The sequence below is a fragment of the Eleginops maclovinus genome, chromosome 4 (assembly GCF_036324505.1).
Source record: "Eleginops maclovinus isolate JMC-PN-2008 ecotype Puerto Natales chromosome 4, JC_Emac_rtc_rv5, whole genome shotgun sequence".
Taxonomy (NCBI): Eukaryota; Metazoa; Chordata; class Actinopteri; order Perciformes; family Eleginopidae; genus Eleginops; species Eleginops maclovinus.
This window is the reverse complement of record NC_086352.1, coordinates 28,734,896-28,756,761: the sequence shown is the minus strand read 5'-3', so window position 1 is coordinate 28,756,761 and position 21,866 is coordinate 28,734,896. Positions and strand designations below refer to the sequence as shown.

The following is a 21,866-nucleotide window of genomic DNA, read 5'->3' as shown; positions in this document are numbered from 1 at the left end:
CGCAGTTTACAGAACTTACTGTACACAGTGATTCCAGTTTATTAAGCACACCTGGCTACATCTGAAATTCATACTAGATTCTGAGAGGTGTTGATTTGACTCTTATCGATAAAGGGGAGGTTGCACTGTGGGATATTTATAACATTGTAATATGACACATGTTTCTGTTATTTAGCTTATGTCTCAGGGGGGTTATTGAAAGAGTTAGGTCTCCCACCAAAAACATTAATAACAAGCCACCATGTAAAGAGTAAAAAACGTACGTCACAATATCATATTTAAAGCCTCCTCAAGGTGCCTTGTTACACATCTCAAGGATTCAAAGTCTTTAATGTCCTATGCACAGTAACAGTCCTTCAACAATGCAACATAAATATAAGACATAAAACAATAAGAATAGTGCAAAACAAAAAACAGAATACAGTTGAAATAGTGTAAGAGAATGTTGCAACTGACCAATGTGCAAATAATGCAGGAGAAAATACACTGCTGGATTTCTCCTTACATTTGAATAATTGAAACAACCAAGTCCCAGTTTTTATTTATGAACATTACTGACTTAAAACATTCTCATACATTTCACCACTCAAAACAAAAAGCACAAGGGCAGTGATCCTACTTGTGACGTTGTATAGATCCTATCAGTGACACAAGTGCTCATTACACAGTCATGCCGGTTTGCATTGTAGTTGCTGAATCAGTGACAAATTAACACCCGGGAGACTTAAGGAATGCAATTATCAACCTGCAGTGCTGTAGGTCCTGATTACCACCTGGTGCATGTAAGGAAAAGTGTTAATACGAAAACTATTAACAGACTATACTGCGTGTCCTTGCAAGTCCAGTATATGTGAAATAAAGTTGTGTGAATTCAGTTTTTTATCCACAAATGATAGTCAGAAACAAATACTTACCGCTGAACATATTCAACATATTTAGAATTTTCCTTAGACTACAGAAATTGGCCTTTTGTTGCAGGATCTGAGGTTGACTCAGAAAAATGCTGAATCTGCTGCATTTAATCCTAAAATAACACAATTAAGGAAAAATGTCTTCTCTCACTGCAGATAATTTGGCAACATACTCCGCACAAAAAGTAAATGAAAAATCCTTATGTTGAAATATGATCTTAAATCTCTCAACTGCAGTACTTGCATTGTTTTACTTATATAACTGTAATGTTATTAAATCTGTGAAATGCATTTTATTTTGACATGATTATTTTAATGGTGTTTTCCTATATCATTAGTCAATGAATGACTACAAATTCATATGTTAAACGCAAACACATGTCCTTTCACATTTAAATGCTTTACAGAAAAAGGTAACTTCACAAGTAGAGAATGAAAACATTGAGTTATTTATTTTTAGAAAACATGATGAGTATACAGGACGGTATATAATATAAAAAACAAATGCTACAGACAACTAATACATACATATAGGCAAGTGCTAAACAAAATAAACAACAAGTCTATTGGTATAAGTGTATGTGTATGTGTGTGTGTACTTGTGTGTCTGTGTGTTCAGGAGGGAACCCAGATGTTGCCGTGTGTGTCGGGAGCCTGGTTGTACGGAATGTTCCAGATCCAAGGCTGATCTGAAAACACAGAGAGTACGGAAAGAAATTAGAAGCAAATACATGATTTAATGACTAAAAAGGGACATCAGATTAGACAAATCAGCAACAAATATGCCCGCTGCGGCGTCTTTAATCATTGTTTAAGAACATGCCCCACTCAAACAATAACATCTTAGCGGCTCTCACAGATTCCATCATTTTTTGATTAGGGCCATCATCTGCATGATTTTTCTAATGTTGGCACAATAGATTGAATGACTCTGACTTAAGATATAAATCTATATGATTTCAAACTATTGAATTAAAACTATTATTAACTTCCAGATAATATATAAGGCAATTTAAGTTATAAAAGGCAATTTAACAAAAATATATGTAAATACTATTAAATGATGTATAATATATGTATATTAAAGTGAGAGAGCTGTGCGTTTGTGGACAGAATTATGCAAAGCAATGGGGAAAATGTTCACAGTATCAAGTTTAAGAAGCATCAGGATTGTACAGATATAATCCAATATCCAGATATAGTCTAGATAGGATTGGACGCATTTAAAATCATTCAAAATTACAACTTTAAAAATCTTTTTTTTTTATTGTGGAACATTTAAAAATGTTAAAAACATTCAAATGTACCTTTATTTCTTACATATTTTAACATTATGCCATGAATCCCTTGAAATAGTTTGAGTTTTATACAAAACCTAAACACAAAACTAAAGCTTTGAACAAATTAGTTTTAAAACAAATTTTAAGCTGTGTTTTTGGCATAGACACTCGTTTAAGTATGAACTCCTTCTCCTGAATGCCACTAGAGGTCACTAAAAACTGCAAATTAAACTCTACCTGTTGTTTAACTTCAAAACCATAGAGTTAAGTATAACGCTTAAATCAGATGTCAAGACACTGCAAAAATGTTTCTACTTTACATTATGTCAAGAGAAAAGAGTAGTGAAAGCACAGCCTGTGTAGCATTTTAACCTGCAGTTAAACTAAAGTTCAAACATAAGTAAAAGAGCAACAGACTCAGTGAATAATCCAACCTGTACATAAACACATACATTTCATATACTGTACACACTCAAACACATTTGTGTACCTTTGAGACAGTAGCATGTGGGGGGGAGGTCAAATGGCACAGTGAAACCAGAGGAAGAGGAGACAGGAAATGGATTTCCGCTAACAGGGAAGGTCTTCATGTTCTGGAGGAGATAGGGATCACACCACACATTATTAAAATCATTCATTCAGAACATCGAAATCTGCTTCTCTTAATCTGTGTGTGATTCTTACAAAGGCAGACGGCACATAGAGGACTCCGAGCTCGTATGAGCGGACCATCACCTGAGTGTTGTTCTTCTCCAGCGCACCCCATGCTGCTTTGGACAGGTTGGCACTGAAACACGTACAAAAACATACACTCAAATGTTTGAATAGAGCTGTGTATCAGCGCAGCCTACATAATTGTGTTGGTTCATCTGTTCAACTGACATATTAATGAGACTTGGGTCTTTCTGTTCATTCTCCATAAGGAATGTAGTTAGTTAAAAAAAAAAATTTGAACAACCACTGCCTTTGATATAGAGCAGTTCAGACATGGGGAGACAGAGGAGATGACAGCTCTACCCACTGAGCTATACGATCGCCGTAGTTAGTGTTTTATAGAGAGAAAGAAAAACTTTATCTATGAAAAAGAAGAAAGAAGAGGATTTATATTTATAGATTTAGTAAAAGTTAACCATAATGAATTTGCAGGAGGAAAACAAATAATTGGATTCCTGGTTCACTATATTAAATGTGTTCCTACACAAATTTAAGCAGTAAGTAACATTTAAGATTTCAAATCAGAAAATCACACATACATATCAATATTTTGATATTACATTCAGATCAGCAGATATAAAGCTAGCACAAATACCTTGTGACGAAGAACCAGGCAAGCTGAGTGTAGTCGGGTGACGCCCTCATGTATGTCTTGATGTGTGGCATGGCATGACTCCTTCCTGTCGCATTTGCCTTCCAACGGCTACACACAAACACATTATTAAACTGTTGCAATGAGCTTCGTGTTGTATAACAATAAATAAAGCTGTGCAAACTGCAGGTTACTGAACTAAAATCCTTCTGCACATAGGCCTGTCTCATAGTTTCGGACCAAATTTCAAATGCAAATTTTAATTTGGTGTGTAGAACCTTTTACCATGTGCCAAGCTACATTAATTTGCAACATTATGTAATAACGGAAAAACAAGAAAGTAATCATGACTAACTGACAACTTTACAATATCAGTGAGTTCTGATACATAGAAGTTAACTTACTGGAAGAAGGAGTGGAGCCAGAGTTGTTTCTGAGCTGTCTGGATGCTGTAGGGTAGAGAGCCTCCGGCTGGAGGACAGAAGAGACTAATATTACAACCTCATACACAGCAATCACTAAATAATGTAATGCTAAATAAAGAGAAACACCCTCTGGAGGGAACACAGGGATTTTAGCCTTGACAGACCATTTACATGCAGAAAAACTACACAACACACAGGAAAGGGAAAACCAAAAAAGCTTAATAGGGCCTCTTTAAGTGAACATATAAGTTGGGAAAAAGCTGACAAAGTAATCTATGCTGTGGCCATACCTTACCTGCATTTAGTAATGGTTGTGATGCCTTTGATGCATTAACAAATACCAAAAAAAAGCATAACTCACCTGGATAGCCTTCTAAACTTGTCCTCACATCTTCAACTGATGGATACACCTGCAAAAGATCAACCACCACTGCCTTGTTCAGTAAATTCTGAGCTTTATCATCACCAAGTGAAGTTGTGTACATTTACTGTCACTGAAATGTGGCAACGTGTGGCATTTATTGGACAGTGGTTAACAGCACAAATAGAGATAAGTCAAGTAATTAAACATAGTAACATAAGTATAAATGTTTTATTGTTATGAATTACCTTATTATATACAATCTTTTATTGGGCTGATGCAAAACAAATGTGTGTACAAATGGATTTTAGTAAATCAAATATCTTGCAGGAATTCTAAAGGGAGTTTAAAAATGTAACCTCAAAATAATAATGCTAAAAAAAAAGCAGTGGCAGCTGTGACGCCAAATGTAATTGGTGTAATTTTGTATAATGCAGCGTGCAATCACATGAGAAACAGACCACCAACTTTTTGTTTAAGGAACGTACCAATTGCAGTGGGGGGGCTGAGCGAACTGAGGATTTTCCCAGCGTGGTCATGGTGCGCTGAAATTCCCCTGTCAACCATTTGGTCTTATCCAGTCCTAAAGAGCCGATGCTGGAGAACTGGCCAATCACAGGCCAGCTTTCTTCCCCGGGAATCGGTTCTGTGTGCTCATACAACAGCTGATAATAGAAAGAGATGAGAAGAAAGAGATAAGATAATTTTCCTGATTATTGTGCTTGTGTTTTACTGACACTTGCACAAGCAAATCAATTATTTTGGTAGAGCCTTTATGTAAGAGGCGGGTTTCCAGCAAATATATACAGTATTTAACTGGTTTCCACTAGGGTTATTGATGGTGTATTTTGTGCTCGATGTCATGCATCGAAATCTACGTTGTTGCAAAGCTCTGAAATATCTCAATGTCAATCCTAAAATGTAATAGATACATTACATGTGATTTTTAACCAAAACACTGTTTATTGTCTTGGATAGCAGCGTGTTATTAACCAGTTAGAGGAGAGGAAAGACACAAGGAGAAATCTTTACCTTCCTCAGCCTGAGGTGGCCCCAGCGCTCCATGTCAGGGCCGACATATCTCCCTGGGGTTGAGCCGACCAAATAAACCCTGATTATATTAGAAAAGAAGAATGACTTGTTAATCAAATTGCTTCTATATTTCCCAAACCAACAGCTTCACTGAATGTATCAAGGCAAACATTAGTAGGAGATACATTTGTCTTGTTCACTTACTGTTCTTTTTAGGTTTTTTTTAAAGAGTTTGGTGTTGCTTTTCATTCATCACTAATGCAACTACATGTGTAACTGTACATGCCTCGTGTTTACCTGGTCTCTGACAGGTCGTGCTCTCTGATTCGTTGGATCCACTCCTCCAGTTCCGGTGCGCGGTACGATGCCAGGTATTCCAGCAGGTCCCTCTTAAAGAAGGTTGGAGACTCACCTTCGTCGTCACTACTGCCATTTGGTAACCGTGGAAACAGGGGGCTCATCCACATCCTGGTAAGGATATAATATATTCATGAGAAATTCCATAAGCAGATATCGATGTACCATGCAACAATATGAAACTTAAACTGGTCTCTGTTTCTAATACATTTCATAGATTTTTCAAATGTTAAGTTAACATTGTTTTGAAAATTCAGCAGTTCCTTTATCTTATCTTTTGATATAGTGGCCCAGATGTGTGCAGCCTCAACACATTCCCTAAGTTAAATAAAAGTTAAAAAAAGACAGACTCACCCTTGTGATTTCTGGTACCAGTCAGCCCTGATGAGGTTGGAGGTCGTTATAATGACTCTGAAGCCTTCCTCATACCACAGCAACATCATTTTCCTGCACAAAGACACCATTTAATGTTGTATATGACAACAACAAAGACTACACTCCGAAACCTGCAAAATGTGCGCCGTGTGAATGAATGCATTATACAAAAATATATTCTGAAATTTGCAACAGCACTCATTCCTGTTTAGTTTAGTTATATATTTGAAGCGTTATTATATTAGGAAAAGCTAAGGTGTATCAATAACATTAATCAATATTTATTTTCAGGGAAATGTAATAAAAGTAATACAACATAAATAACTACTATAGCCATGATCATGCAGGTATAAGGAACTGCTTTTTTGTTCAGTTAGCATCATTTTAAACCCATGTTCATCATGATATATAGGTCAATATTTAAGTTGATTATTAGGAAAAGTCAGGGAGTCACCATCATATTTGCCGGATTGATCCTCTGTAACAACATTGTATTTTAATTTTTCTGTAAAAGCATCCCAAACTGATCTGGTTTGTGAATATCATCACAAAACAAAACAATATGTATGGCAGGAAAATAAGTGCTTACGTGTGGTGCGTTCCAAAAGCAATATCCAGCTTGGCCTGTTAGAGAAAGGCACCCGATAAGTCCCATTTAAAGGCAAATCTGAGTATGACTAGATATACAGATGGTAAATGTTTCTGGTGGTGGGGAGTCTTTACCTGGCAGAAGCGAACATGTGGAAAAGGCTTGGCTTGCTGCAGCAGCCGAGCCTTGGCCTCTCTTTTATCTCCGTGAACGACCAGAACTGGACGATCCCTGTGAACACAACCAAAGACATCAAGACAGGCCATGTTTTCACCAGCATCATTACTTTCCTCCACTAGTTTGACATATTTGCCATTTTTGGAGTTATTCATGTATGCAGCAGTTGTTAAGAACGTCATCATTATAATAATAGTAATAATAATAAAGTGATTCCTGGTAAATTGCACATAACGCAAACTTGTTTATTTATGAGAAAACATCCCACATACAACAATATATTTGCAACCGCAGTGACCCTGTCACCAATCACCCTGGAGGGGATTTGTTATGATATAATGTGATGGTAGTTAAGAGGTAGTGCTCTTACCTAAACTCTGATGGGTACTGATCAACCATCCAGGCAATATCAAAGCAGTAGTTAAACTATAAAGAAAGAGAGCATACCTGTATTAATGGAAAGCCCTCCAATGCTCTCCAACTGTGGTACGAGGGACGACATGCTAGGAGCTAGCTGTGAGAATGTACTTGCGCTAAACGCCAATATTAGAATGCTTACAATGACAAGCATAAGAACAGGACATTTGTTTGTTTCTGATCTTCATGTGGTGACTCACCTGAACCGACTCTTTCAGGGTCCCAAAGAGTGGAGAGAGAATGTCTAATCGAAAGGAAAAAAGTAATTAAATATTACTAAATAAAACTGTATAAAGGACTGATGACAAGAGCTGTTAAATGTTCTACACAAATCTGTCTTTAATCAAATCCAACATCAGAACTCGCCTTTTCAGAACTCCATTAAATCTGTAATCAATGTTGTGTTTTACATATTTGACATGTGTGGTTTTAATGTTGTTATTATGAATTTTAGCATGTATTGTTTCTTTGAGTACCCTGAAAAGTGCTCCGTTATTATTAGTATTATTATGATTATTATTATTATTAATAACACCAAGGCATCAAAGTAAAGAATTGATCCCATTGCAGATTAAAATTAGGATCTCTATCTCACCTAAAATCATCATTACAAGAATTCTAACTCACTCAACAAAAACAAGTACAGTTAAAGGGGACATGTCATGATCATCTATTGGGGGGTTCTAGAAGAACATGCTCCAAATGAAATCTAACTCCTCTCACCTTTGATGTGCAGAGCTCCACTGTTGTACTTCCTGTCCAGGCCTGTCACTTTGTTGAGGTAAAACCTGTAGGGGTCATTCAGACAAGGAATACTGGACTCAAAGAAGTCCTCTGGCTCGTCGATATAGTAGAGGCGGCCGTGGGGACTTGGGGGCCGCTCAGTCTCCACCTTCACCTTCTTTGTTTTGGGGCTTGGAGGCGCCCTCTTTGGGGAGTTACCAAGACTCTTCCCCTTCTCGTCTCCATCATCATCCTCACTATCCGAGAGAGTCCAGCCTGAGCCGTCTGACACCTCTTTTTTCCTTTTTCCAGCCAACGAAGGACTACTTTCATACTTCAGTGGATTTACCTGGTTCGCTGCTGCTGACTGTCTGGCCTCAGAGCCAATCACAAGTGAGGATACAGGGGTGTTAGCTGGTTCTGGTTTCACCTCTACAGTGGCTTCTTCTATTTTTGGGATGGTGGTAGATGATTTGGTCGTCCCCGAAAGAGGAAGATCATCATCGTCATCACTGCTGGAGATGGTCCACTTGCCATGGTGACTGTCCTGAGACATGCCTGAGCAGATATACAGAGTTCAAACAACCACAATATGACAGCATTTGAAAAAGACTGGCACATGTTTACCCATAACACTTGCAGATCAGATAGGCATTGATTCCTCTTATTTGATAAATATAGTGTTGAACTGTGACACCATAATCTAAAATCAGTGTTTGCAGTTGCAAAGTCAAAGAGATTTAAACAAACTGGGACTATATATCTAAAATGTGTGAACATATGAACGACATGCATGTGTTCCATACGCTGTATACATGCACAATAACATTGAAGTATGCTTCGAGAAAAATGTTCAAAACGTAAATGTTATGCAAACATACAACGCTAATATGATGTTATAATAACGATAAACAAAGTTAACAAAATGGCAAAAAATGGTGCAAGCAAAACTAAGCATGCATGTTCTGCAGTTGCACATGATGAGAGGATATAATGCTTTTATGACGAGTGTAAATATGAACGACTGAGCGTGGTAATAGGTTTACCCAGAGATTAAGGGAGCAGCAGCACAGGTGCAGGATGTTGTGAATTCAGAAACTCTTATCAATCCACCGCCGAACAAACTTAATACAATACATGAGACAAACAACAGTTCAGGAGGTGCACACGGAACAAGTGTCCGGGCTGAATACAAAAGCATTTTCCTGCCCTTTCTGTAGTTCCGCCCCAACCGCGAGATACAAAAAAGCTAGCAGACTACAAATTGAGAAATTATTTAAGGATTAGAATTTGACAGATCAAAAACTCAAACACAAAACGTTCTTGAAACACGAACAAGGTCTAAAAACAACCAAAAGGCACCGTCCTCCGAGTGTGTTTTGAAGTTGGTGAATATATGTGTTAATTTGCACGTGTTTTGGCCATTGTGTTTTTATATTCGCTGCGCCTAATCCTAATTGAAATATCTTGGACCCTTAAAGGGCATTTTCATCTGTGGCAGATGTACGTTTTACCTGAATGCGGTCACACTGAATTGTACTGCTCCTTTCTGGTGGTCCACATCATTACAGCATCTTTATGCCAAATAAACAAACAAACCAACAAACCAACAAACAAAGGAGTATTACTGTACAGAGAGTGATCAAGGAAAAAACTACATACTGAAAGTAGAACAATTAGGATTTGTGTGGAGAAACTAGTTCCTGCAGAGGGACAAGTGCAACCATTTAAAACTCTTATTTTAATTGTGTTGTTTCTTTAAATGATTTATTCAGGAAACATTAGCTGTGTTGGCTTAAATACTGAATTTTAAAGTAGGCCTACATTTTTAATTTACAAAAAGTAGAAGTCCCCAGAATAATCTAATCTAAAAGTCCAATTAGAACCTGGTTTAGACAAAGAAGGTGATTTACATCCGTGTAACATTTGTGAGATTCTAATAGGGCTATTTCTCAACAATAACGAAATTATTTTTTCCAACAATAGAGTCAATATCCCTTAATTATTACATTACATTTATCGTCTGGTTAATTGTCACTTTTGAGGCTGTAATGATGTAATTGTCCCACTAGATGGAACTGTTTAATATGGACTGGGGGAATAAAGTAAATTTAATTAATTAAATTAAACTATTACTAATAATGTTAACTTTACTATGTTTGGTTAAGAGGAAGAGGAAAAATATTTTTGCAATTTATGTCTATGCAATATGTCTTACAAGTTAAGTTAAATTGGCCTGTAAAATAAATATAGTTAATCATACAGTAACAGTATGCTGTTTATCTTTGTTTGGAGGTCACGTTAAATGTTTATAAATATTTGTTTTTGTTTACAATGTACACTATTTCTTAATTTATGTATTCAGTTAACAACATCCAATACAGTAATGGTAAGGAGGAGGTATTTTTTCCCTGCCTGCAGAGTAGCGGTTCTTCCGACAGTCCTGTAAGGCAGCATAAAGCCTTGGCAGACAGTGAAGGGTTAACCTGTGTAATAGGATGAATGGATATTGTGGTGAGCAGCATCTGATTACAAACAGACACTAGCAGGCATCGGAGGACAGAACACACTCACTATTTGTGCTTTTCCTTCCCCTCCAAAAAAACAAACAAACAATTGTTTACATATCACTCTGGAAACTTTTTTTTTTAACCGACGAAAGAAAAGCATTGCCCTGTGGTCAAATTACCGGGTCTTCTCATCGTGTAAATGGCTGAGGGGGGTCGACGGGTGACTGCGGAGTAAACTTGCAAGATGTCGCAGTTTGTGGGGGTTTAAAAAAGGACTTACGGCTGTGTATTATTACCGGGCTGCACATCCATCGAGGTGGTCAAACTCCGGGAGTACTGTGTGTTTGTTCCTCCAGGTCGGAGAGAAACAGGTAAGAGACCTCACCTGTCTGCAGAGCACATGTTGACACTCGTATAATCCTGTTTTAACCTATATTTATTTATTATTGCGTAGGCTATGTAACATCACTATTTTGCCAACCAAACTGTGTTAAACTCCAGGTAATGTAGCTAAAAATGGCAGAAACTGACAGTTCGCACCTGAACTGAAGTTAGCTTTAAGCTACTGCTCTGCAGAGGAGCAAAGTAACTATTTACTCAAGTACGGTTCTTTACATGTTGAAGTAGCTGTACTTTACCTGAGTATTCTCTGTTAATTCAACGTTATACTTCTACTACTCTACATTTTAGAAGCCAGTATTGTAGTGTTTACTCCCCTACATTTATTTGATAGCTTTTAGTTACTTTTTAGATTATTAGATAATTCAAAATAGAAATACACGTTGACATTAATTATAGGTTAAGATCTCCAGCATAAGTAAATCAAGTTATTAAAATTAGCTCAACCTTTACTGGTTGCTAATGATGACACAAAATAGACCTCACTCCCCATAGAGAAATTCTAATTATGGTATTTTTTACAATATGCTTTTGCTATAGTTTTAGTAAAGTATAAGATCTGAGTATGTTTTTCTTGCATTGGGAGATTCTTCTCACCTTATTTGATATCAACAATAACAACAACAACAACAACAACAACATTTTGACTTGCCAAAGTAGGAAGAGAAGTACAGGTGTTTAGAATGATACTGTCTTAAGCTAGCTTTAGAAATGTTGCTAGCTTAGTTGCTGCCTGTAGGCTGAAGATAGTGCTACAAATCTCTATTATCAGATAGGAACACATCACAAAATATGCAGAATTTACAGGGGGAGTCATTATTACATTTCCCTCAGTAATGTTTGATCAGTAGAAAAGCTACAAAACAAATTGACAGAAGCACAACTAAAGTTAGGTTATCAAGTAGGTATTGCTAATATGTGGGTCGGCAATGGGATACAAATGACAATTGACACCCCTTTTTAGCTCTGTTTTTGGTCTCCACCATTAGGGATATCATAACCATTAGGTATGTAATAAAGGCTAAACTTCTAATTTACCGTAAAATCAAAATAATGAATTAAAAATGCCTGAGAAGTGTTAGAGTTTCAGAGTTGGTTGATATATCTGTATTTGACACTACATATAACCTTTTCCCAGCACACAGTGTCACAAGATTACATTCATATTGGATACAAAATAAAAAATGCAGGACTTAGGCTTGAAGTCCTGAAAAGCACTACAGAATACATATGTATTTTCCATGTTTCCTTATAAAAGCAATGGTAAATGCCACTGATTATGCCTTCATGACTTTAAAGATTTTACAGACGTCCAACCTTAAAAAGTGTTCAATCATTTGTGCATCTGACACTTCATCATGGGAAATGAGAATAATTAAAGAAATACATTTTATGTTTGCTTGAGTGTTGAGTGCACATGATCTCCACTCAATCATTTCTAACCACTAAAGGTTCCATCACATAAGGCCAGCAGTATGTTGTTGGCTAGAAGAAATCCATGTGGGGGAGTTTTGAAGCCCTTGATGGGCAGGAGTATTAAAGTAGAATCCCTGAAGGGGCGGTGCATACAGGCTGAAACTTTCCCCTTGCTTCAGGCTTCAAATCATGCCAAGCAAGTGGAATTTCATTGAAACATGTCAACGCAGAATGTGAACTTCCACCCAGTCTGTCATCTGTGCTCTGGTTGGCTCAGCGTATCTGTGCTTTTTTTTTTGTGGGTAAAACTTAAGTTTGTGACATCAGGAGTCAAAAACTGAAGAGGGCAAGTCAGTCATGTAATGTCACTTTTTGTTTTTCTGTTTTATTTTTTGTCACATCTTGCCAGAAACCTAGATGACTGGAGTTGACACCGTGGTAATCTAAAACACAAAGTCTGACCACCAAAAAGATATTTAAGGTATTATACAAGAGGAAAAAGACAGAAACACTCACATTTGACAAAATGTAACCATCAAATGTGTGTTTGAAAAATGAGTGGTTGATCAATTTGTTCGATCGACAAATCACTTCGCAGTCACAGTCAGGATATTATTGTTATAGCTGTATTTTGAGAATATAAGTCCTCCTGGCTGATTGGAATTTGCTCGGCAGCCAGGCTTAATGCACACTGAAGGTAAATGTGAGCAGCAAGGGAAAAACAGGTTAATCTTTGCAACGTGCAACAGATTGTGCCAAGCCAGCTCCAGCCAGCGTCCCACTTTCAGGCTAGTGCAGGGCTAAGGGTAGCTGGCATGGAGGCGGTTCCCACTTTAAGCATCATGGCCTCACTGATGTGGTTCTGGTCAGAATGAGCTGGGAGAACAGCTGTTTGAGTGGGAACAAGGCTGAGTTGTCCTTTTCCTTCAGTCTGCTGTACTCTGCCTCTCTGTGCTCTGCTTTCGTTTTGTTTTCTGTCCTCGCCTCGCCCCTGTCAGAGCACCGTCACATGGTTAGCTGTCAGTTAGACCTAGAGCCCCGGGCTGTCAGACGTTATGGGAAGAGATCACCACATGGGCGGGAGTGTGACATTTTAAAATTGTTGCTTGAAAGACCTGCAATTATATCAGGTTCACAACTTAGGAGGGCAAATGTCACTAGGGTGTTTTTGTGAAAATGGAAAATGTTTTCAATAATGTCATACTTAGAGACTATTTCATGTGGATATTGACAAGAGACTTGAGAGAAATGATCTCAAATGATCATATGGATCTTATATAGATAAAAGCATTTCTTTTATTAAACTCACTTTATTGCTTTAAGGAATTCAAGAATATTGAAAAAACAATGACAGCTTTACCACAATATTGCAACAACCAATATTGCAGAGGATACCTTTGCCTAAAAATAGATTTTTGACCTGATATCATTTATAATTGGAATTTAGAAAGACTATTTAAACAGAAAAAAAACACTTTTGAATCACAAACTATACACTAGAACTATTAAAAAAAACATTTTACCAACAAATGAGACCTTTTGTTTATCCCCCTAGAAGGTGATAACTAATATTTGCAAAGCTGTGAATGAAGCACTAACAAGAATGAGTTTGCTTTGCTTTTGGTTTTCTTGGAAAATGCCTGGGTGTAAAGCACTTTCTTCTCAAACTGTTCTTGGATATCTAACCACTGTGTCGTGAGGAACCTTGTATGTTTTGTAGGTTTTCATTTTTTAATGTTCATTAGAAACCAGTTGCAATTTCTTTTTCTGTTTGAAAAAAAGGGTGGGGCTCTTAGCTCTTTATTCAAAAGTGAAAAATGAGTTTAGGTCAGTAACTGTGATCAACCATTCTAATTGTATAAGCAGGAAGTGTTTGTAAAACATTAGGATCATATATGTTATTCTTGAGAAACTTTCACATTTCTAATTTAAATGAAAGTGGGACTTTCCTACAAACATAACATTATTGAAAACGAACTTTATTTAAGTAGTTGTAAATACGATCTTTTCTTTAAGTTTGGTACATTTACAATTATTTACAGTTACCCTTATGTGTGTTCTGTAAAGATATGCAGTTAAAAGTGATCTGTAGTAAACAGGCTGATGGAAAAATGTCACTGTTGTTTTCCTTTTAAAAGCCTGACACTCCCTTCCCAACTCAGGTAATTTTAGAGGTGTTAGCTAACTACTCTGACCTCCGCTAATGGGGGGGCTGCGGGTCCTTGCTGTTTCATTATCCGTCCACTGCAGGCTCCATATGTGGCATTTCACCCTGACCCCCAGAATGTGCCACCTTCCAGCCAGCAGTGAGACATATAACAGGGGGCTCGTCCTGCACCTTCTCCAGGCTGTTGGGATCTAACCTCTCGCTGCACCGCTGTCTAACAACCCACTCCGTGTTTCCCTTTGCTGCCTCTCTCTGTCTGTCCCTTTTCCTGTCTCTCAGGCCCGAGGAGACAAAGACTGTCTTCTGTTTGGACATCTGTCCTTCTGTTTTTTCGTCTCTGATAAGGTAAGTTCTGCTGGGCTCTACGCTTTAACAGTGTCTGCATGGTTTTGGTCCTGTGTAACATGTGGTTTATGTGTTGTTTTCCTTAATAATTGTTCCTATTGTTTTCCAGTCATTAGTGGAAAGTAACTATGTGAAATAATGCTAAGTTCAACTTCAATTCCACTACATTTCAGAGCCAAATGTTGTACTTCTACAGTTATGACAGCTTTAGTTACTTTAAGGATTTGACCTATAATTAGCATATGAAATGCAAGGTGTTACACAGTAAAATAAACCTCCCAACAGTATTAAAAAGGAGTAAAAATCCGGGTTTTTGGCAGTCAACTACAATACTAAAATGTTGCATGGTGAGTACATTTGACATTACAAATACACTTAGGACTTTTCCCCCCTGCCTGCCATCTGATAACAGTTCTTCATTTGTGATTCATGGAAAAGCTTTCCCAACATTCTGGTTTACAATAGTATTATACATTTAAATTAAAAAGTCAAAAGAACCCATACAAAAATGTAAAATACTCCAAGTCTTGCTTAAAATACATGTATGTCTAAAAACAACTAAACCTATGTTATATATCTAGTCGAGTTGTGTTTTTAGATTATCCCGAATGTATCCAACTATTTTCAAACCCAGCATTAATCTAGGTAATCAGTGTGTCATTTGGTCTCCTGTAATTATGTTGCCAACTTTCACACAAGCGTTGATAGTCGTGGTTGTCTGCGTGACACTAGTTCAATTTTATTTTTGAGAGATTTATATTTATCTGTGCCTTTTGTTAATTAGAGTTCCCAGGAATTGTATTTCAACTTTCGCACTGCATCTTTCCCACATCCTCCTCGGCCACGTGCCAAATGCAGCACCCACACTGAAATGAATGGGAGGCCTGATATGCATGCAACCTTTCAGTGATCTGCACACAGATACGATGCCTGCACTTACTACCGGCTTCATTTAATCCCCTCAGTGTTTTGATTTGTTGAGTTTGTTGATAGAATCTTGTTGTAGCCGCACAAATCCAGAGGATATCTCTTAAGTCTTCACTCTGAAATGTGATTAAGCTTGACCAGTTAGGATTTCATCCACCCATGAAGTATGAGTATTTCTGGCTAATTTCCTGACACTCCACCTATCAACACATCTGAACAGCTGACAGTACTAATGTTATGGCAATGCCTACTGTGTTTGGACTGGAAATAATTATTTTGGTGTAGGAAAATGATGCAGCGTTTTAGTTGGGTCACTCATACTTAGTGGGTGAAGAAGAGTCATTCGCAAGCAACCGACGTGAGGCTTGTTCCTGAAATCATTATGTCTTTATTGATTTGTGATGAATATCACTATCATTGTCTCACAATGACAAAGCAGAATGGTGTTTTATATTTCTGATTTACTTCACTTTGGTTAAAAGCAGAACAGATTTGAAGGAAATTAGTATTTTCTGTTCGGAGACTTCTCTACTCCCACCGTGACTCACCAGTTAATCTATCTTCCAAGATGCTATTAACAAAAAGAAACAGTCAGTGTCAGGGATGTTATAAAATCATCTGCCAACAGTTTATGATGCATGACATAGGGTTCACAGTTTGGTAGACTCAAGCTCATTTTTAGAAAAAACAAGCAAAATAAGTTACTAGTGGGGCCAAACCCCTACGCTTAAGGAATAGTTTGAACATTTAGGAAATGCATATTTGCTCTCTTTCATGACTTTATGGTAAAGAAGAAGCTAGTTGCTGGCTAGCTTAGCTAGGTATTTAAACTTGAAATGGGAACAAGCTTTAACCCACAAACTCTGGTAAAACATTTTGTTTTACCTTAGTTATTTAGACCAATTATTATCTTCAGCTCTGATGTTGGGTGGATTTTTTTCATTTTGGACAGAGCCATTCTGGCAGTTTCGCCCTTTTTCTGGTCTCTATGCGTAGCTTGTTATTACTGTAGACATGATCTTGTCACATACCTCTTTGTAAAACGGTTACTTTGTTTATTTCAGAACATATCCAAGTATTCTTTTAAAGATCTTTGCACCAATAGGTTCCTGCAGGACAGACATTTACAGTCAACATATTCTATCCTTCAACACAGTCAACTTTTCTTCTTAATAACCCTCCTGCTTTTGGAGAAGAAATGTGGACTTGTTGATAGTTATAATCAATCAGAGTTAAAAGTGTAATAGTTTTTTAACCTCTATGATTTAAATTGTTCTGATTTCAACGCTCATGTTTTAGCGATCCTCGATAAAGTGTAACACCCCTAGTTTACTGTTGTTTGGTTGCATTGCCGTATTGGCCAATGTTTAACAATGAACTATTAGTCTTTCATGTTGCTGTTGGATCTGAAGGTGCCAGCTGTCACTATGTGGAAGGAGTTTCCTCCTCACATCCTCCTAGTCTTCACTTTTCACTCGGCATGTTTGTGGTATAGGTAACTTGGCAGTTGTGATGAAACTGAGGCCAGAGGAGCATTGAGAAAAAGTCCTCCTGTTGGCATTTTAATGAAGCTTCAGTTACAGCTGAGACACACACTGCAGTGGTTTGTTACATGGAAACAAGGCTAATGAAACAGCTTGAAGGCAAACACATCCAAGTGGTGATCCACTCCAAAACACACAAAAAAAAGTGTTCTCGGCTGCCATTTCAAGGTTTAGAAAGAGCTGCTTGATGGTGGCATTCACAGAAACCAATGAAGGGGTTTGTTTTTTGCCAGAACCAATAATTTTGGTATCATCAGCATGGTTTTCTTTCCTTAAACAGCATGTCTCTCATTTTTGGAAGAGACAGCAGCACTCTGGCAGCTGTAACCATAGTAAGGCGGCTAGGGCAAAAAAAGTATCTTAAGCGCTTCTGTTTTTAGAAGTTTGGAGGCGGCAGGCCGTGCTGTGTACCTACAGTACAAACTCTCACAAACTGCTGGAATGCAGAAGTATCAGAGGAGCTTATAGACTAATTCTCATGCAGGCCTCCACATGCTCGATGTGTGGATGCATCGAACAAAGCCCGGCTGCAGGGAAACTGTTGGTGTACATTAATCAGATTAATGACTGTGAGTTTTTCCACTGGAGCTTATGTGGTCTGGACCTGCCTCTCTATCCGTCACTCCCTCCTCCTCCTCCCTCCCCCTGCTGGTCCCTTCCCCCCTCCTCCACCTCCTATTTACTCGCCTGACCCATTTCTCTATAAACCAACAAACAGAATCCTCCTTCTATCTCTCCATCGCTCTCTCTCTCTTGTCAGCCATCAGGGATAGTTGACACACATTTCCTACTATTGTGTATTTAATGCCAGGATGAACAGAATTGACTGATTGTCTTTGCATCAAACAGAGACAATATTTTAAATGTTATTCTGTGCTTTGAATGGATGAAGACTGAATAATCAGCTTTTTTTTTGTTTTTGCATTGTTTTTGTAATCGTTGCTATGGTAGATGTGGTCTACAGATCTACAGCTGTACCACTGAATGAAAGCTGTGAATTTCTTTAAAAGTAACTTAAATTGTTTGTTTTTGAATGTAGAACCCGGGTACAAATGTACAAACCTATTTATGAAGCAGAGGCATGATAAAACATGAAAATCAAATCCCTGCTTTGCCAGTAATCTTTAATAAATATGCTTCTTCTTGTGATGCTTTGTGAAATCCTCTACACTTTTCATCTAGTTCCTTTATCGGGTCAACATTTCTGTTTCTCTTTGACATGGAAACAGTGACTTGGATCAGTTAACCTTTTTTGTGTCAATCACAAACATAAAGGCATATAAGGGAGTTGTCATTTATATAATTACATTTTTGTGAGTGAACTCATGCAGCTGCTTGTTGCCCTTTTTCTGCTCACATATTTCTGGATGAACAGAGAATATTCCTCTATGCTCTTAATCCCACTCCTAAAGCTCAGAGTGGTTCCGTTGTCTTTCTTTTAAACGGGGGAATATTTCCTCATAATTCAGGGATACAAGATAAAATGACTGGTGTTATGTGTTTGTGGTAGGACAGCCCCACCCTGCCCAAACACAAAGGATTTCATTCTTAACGCCATTTGATACCTGATTTATTTATATGGCTGCGTCTGTATTTTGTTGTTCCTATTTATTTTAGCTTGACAAACCAGATCACCTGCCTTATATCCAGTTGTTGCTGTGTTACAGAAACAACATGCCCCTCTTTAGTTTTACTTCCTCATTACCTATCTCATCTCTAACTTAGTATGTGTACTCCTGCACTTATCCGTCACCAACTTTCCTGTCTTATTCTCCTCGTCTTTCTTCATTCCTTCCATCACTTCTTCTCATCTTTCAATGCTCCTCCTGTTCTCTGTCAGTCATGCCTGACCGTCTGCTGCCCAGTTTTGGATGCAGAACATACCTGTAGCTTCTAGATGCTTTCAAATGGTTGGTGGATAACTGAAACAGAAACAAGGGACCACACAATACAACGATTCTTCAGACAAAAACAGAACTTTAAAAATAATCTAGTTTTTTGTAAATTATGACCTTTGAAGAGACCATATTGTCTCGATAATTGATACCCAACTGCGCTCTCTGACTATAGTTGTATGCAGCTCCAGCAGGACTCTGACCTCCAGGACGGTCTTAGGTCAGTGTACTGTGTGTTTTGGTTAAACTGAGGGGATTGAACCCAATGTAATGTAAACATCCTCAAAAAACACAGACGCACTGAAAAACATACGCATCACTTTCACCACAAACAGATGGTGGGATAGTCCTCAAGCCAGCCGTCCTACCACACCCTAAGAGCCTTTTTAAGGAATTAAAGGATTTAAAAGCACATTTTTAATTCAGTATTTCAATTATTATAATCAAATGACTTAATGTTAGTATATTTATTAACCCCCTGTCTCATTATCTCCTTAAAATAAACACAAGCCACATCATAGATCGATGTAGAGTCTTGTTGTCATTCTTCCCTTTCGGTTGGGTCATGCCAGTGCAGTAAATGGTGGCAGGTACACATATACTGTAACTATACACGTCACAGCTTATGGGACTGTCGTGACTCAAGACAATTGATATCACCAGCTCTCATCTGCTATATTTCACTGCTTGCATAAAATAAGCTCTGGCTGTGTAAGTTTATACAATTACAAACAAGACCAAAGCTAACCTCGCTTAGCACCAACTCACTACCTGGTAAACACCAGGTAGTGAGTTGGGTCATCAGGGTAGTTGGTTTTTAATCCTTCATGTCGTCTTTACAGTTAAGTTTTAAGCCTTTTTGATGAGGTTCTGGAAGATAATAAGCTCTTAAAATAATTATGTGTAGATACAAGTTTTCCATTATGGGAAATGTTAGCTAACTCACATTGCATGAGGAAGCTTTTGTTATGTTGTGTGAATGTTTTATCTTTACGGTTGAGTTTGATTTATCTTGGTGGATAGTATGTTCAAATAATGTTACTGTGTCAGAGTGTCAGACATATTTACATTTTTGGAAAAACTATCATTTGGTTGGCTAAGGACCTACTGGCACAAACCACCTTTTGAAGAGCTGTGATCTAGTCCGATCATATGTCAAAAGTGTAAGTTGTTGACTACTTTGGTTTGACACGTTGTTTTCCCCCTGATAATGCTACATTGTGAACAACAATTCTGTAATGAATTGGATGAAAGGGAAGGTAGTTGGCGTTAGCTGTTAGCGACTGGTGATCGTAGGTTCCTTAAGTCATGGTGCGACTCAGTCCACAATACAATTCACTGTAGCTGCCATATATGGCCATATTTTCATTGTCCTAATTGTTTGTGTTTTTTTAGCTTTAAAGGTTTTTTTTTGTTTATTTAAATAAAACATTTGGTGTTAATACTTGTCTTTAGCATTTTCTTTTTTAATGCTAAATAGTTTCTTAAAAATATCTTTATATTTTGGACCTACTTTTACAACTCATTTTCTTAGATTGTTCATGTTCGCACCACCAGACACTATAGCAAAATCCTTGTATGTGTAAACATACCTGGCAATAAACTTGATTCTAATTCTGACATCTCAATGTATCCTTGGGCAGGAAACTTAGTCCTGAGTTGCTCCCGCTTGGCCTGGCCCTGGTTTGTGAATGTGTGTGTGAATGTTAGCTTACTTGAGCAAGTGGCACGCTGCTCTGTGTGAATGATGACTTATAGCATGTAAAGCGGTTTGAGGAGGGGTCGTAAAGACTGGATCAAGCGCTATATACAGTCCATTAACTTTGATGCGTTCAAGCTCTGCTTACTTTATATCAGTATTGTAGTTTGGTATGTTAACTTGCATGATTTTCTTTGCCCGTTTTTACAGAACTCCAGCACGATACAATCACAGGCATCCAATGCTACTTGCTTTTAATGAGCCGCACCCAAAGACACACACACACTTCTGTCTCGTAGGATATAGGAGCAGTAATTAGCGGTCAATGGCAAAGTCAGTTTTCTCATACTCACTCATGTTCTAGCATGCTGGTGGCAGATACCTCCACGGCCAGCATACTTACCATAAACCTGTGACACACGCACACACACACACACACACATAGACACACACACACACACACACACACACACACACACACACACACACACACACACACACACACACGGCAATCCCTCTGTTGCCTCCACCTGTGCTTTACTGTCTCTACAGTGCGGAGAGAAAATTAGAGCTCAGGTGTCTAAAGGGGATTAGCTGCAGGCAGACGGACAAACATATATTTAACTTGATTTCTATTATTCAGGTTTCCACCTCGTATCAGCAATGTGCAGTAGCACAAGCAAGTGCAAGTCCTCCTTCTGACTTTGCAGATGTATAATTCGGGCTAACTGTAGAGTTTATTTAGACTCACTCCCACATTGTTCCCTTCAGAGCTCACCAAGGCTACTGTTGTAACGCAACGTCTAATTTAGCACCAGCCTCCTCCCAGTGCACATCTACGCCCACTGCTGTTATTTTTGGAGTCAACTAGTCATTAACATTGACACAGAACATTGTGAAAGATAGGGAGGAGGGACAATTACCAGGGACGTATCACAGACTTGTCAAGTGGAGCTTTGTTGTTGGTGACCTAAGTGCTTTGCAGTTTGATACAACTGTAAAATATAAAGG

At 38.0% G+C, this 21,866-nt stretch overlaps 2 protein-coding genes across 3 annotated transcripts in view; one reads left to right on the top strand and one right to left on the bottom strand.

The window, feature by feature from the left end:
• Positions 1–272: 272 nt before the first annotated feature.
• tdp1 (tyrosyl-DNA phosphodiesterase 1) lies at positions 273–9,151 on the bottom strand. The gene is made up of 16 exons (XM_063880625.1): positions 9,000–9,151; positions 7,954–8,511; positions 7,431–7,474; positions 7,184–7,239; positions 6,771–6,867; positions 6,637–6,671; positions 6,027–6,119; positions 5,613–5,783; positions 5,316–5,394; positions 4,772–4,948; positions 4,284–4,332; positions 3,902–3,968; positions 3,501–3,608; positions 2,876–2,978; positions 2,682–2,784; positions 273–1,600 (listed from the first exon to the last, which is right to left on the bottom strand). The coding sequence occupies exons 2-16, from the start codon at positions 8,507–8,509 to the stop codon at positions 1,527–1,529; spliced, it is 1,812 nt and encodes a 603-aa protein (XP_063736695.1). The 5' UTR covers positions 8,510–8,511; positions 9,000–9,151; the 3' UTR covers positions 273–1,526.
• Positions 9,152–10,473: 1,322 nt separating this feature from the next.
• The window catches only part of pacsin3 (protein kinase C and casein kinase substrate in neurons 3), a 30,116-nt gene continuing 18,723 nt past the window's right edge, over positions 10,474–21,866 (top strand). The window contains exons 1-2 of one of the 2 annotated variants that reach the window (XM_063881021.1): positions 10,474–10,834; positions 14,725–14,790. The gene's annotated coding sequence lies outside the window, so the exon portion shown is untranslated. The remainder of the gene's footprint in view (positions 10,835–14,724; positions 14,791–21,866) is intronic. The other variant, XM_063881019.1, reaches the window with a different exon arrangement.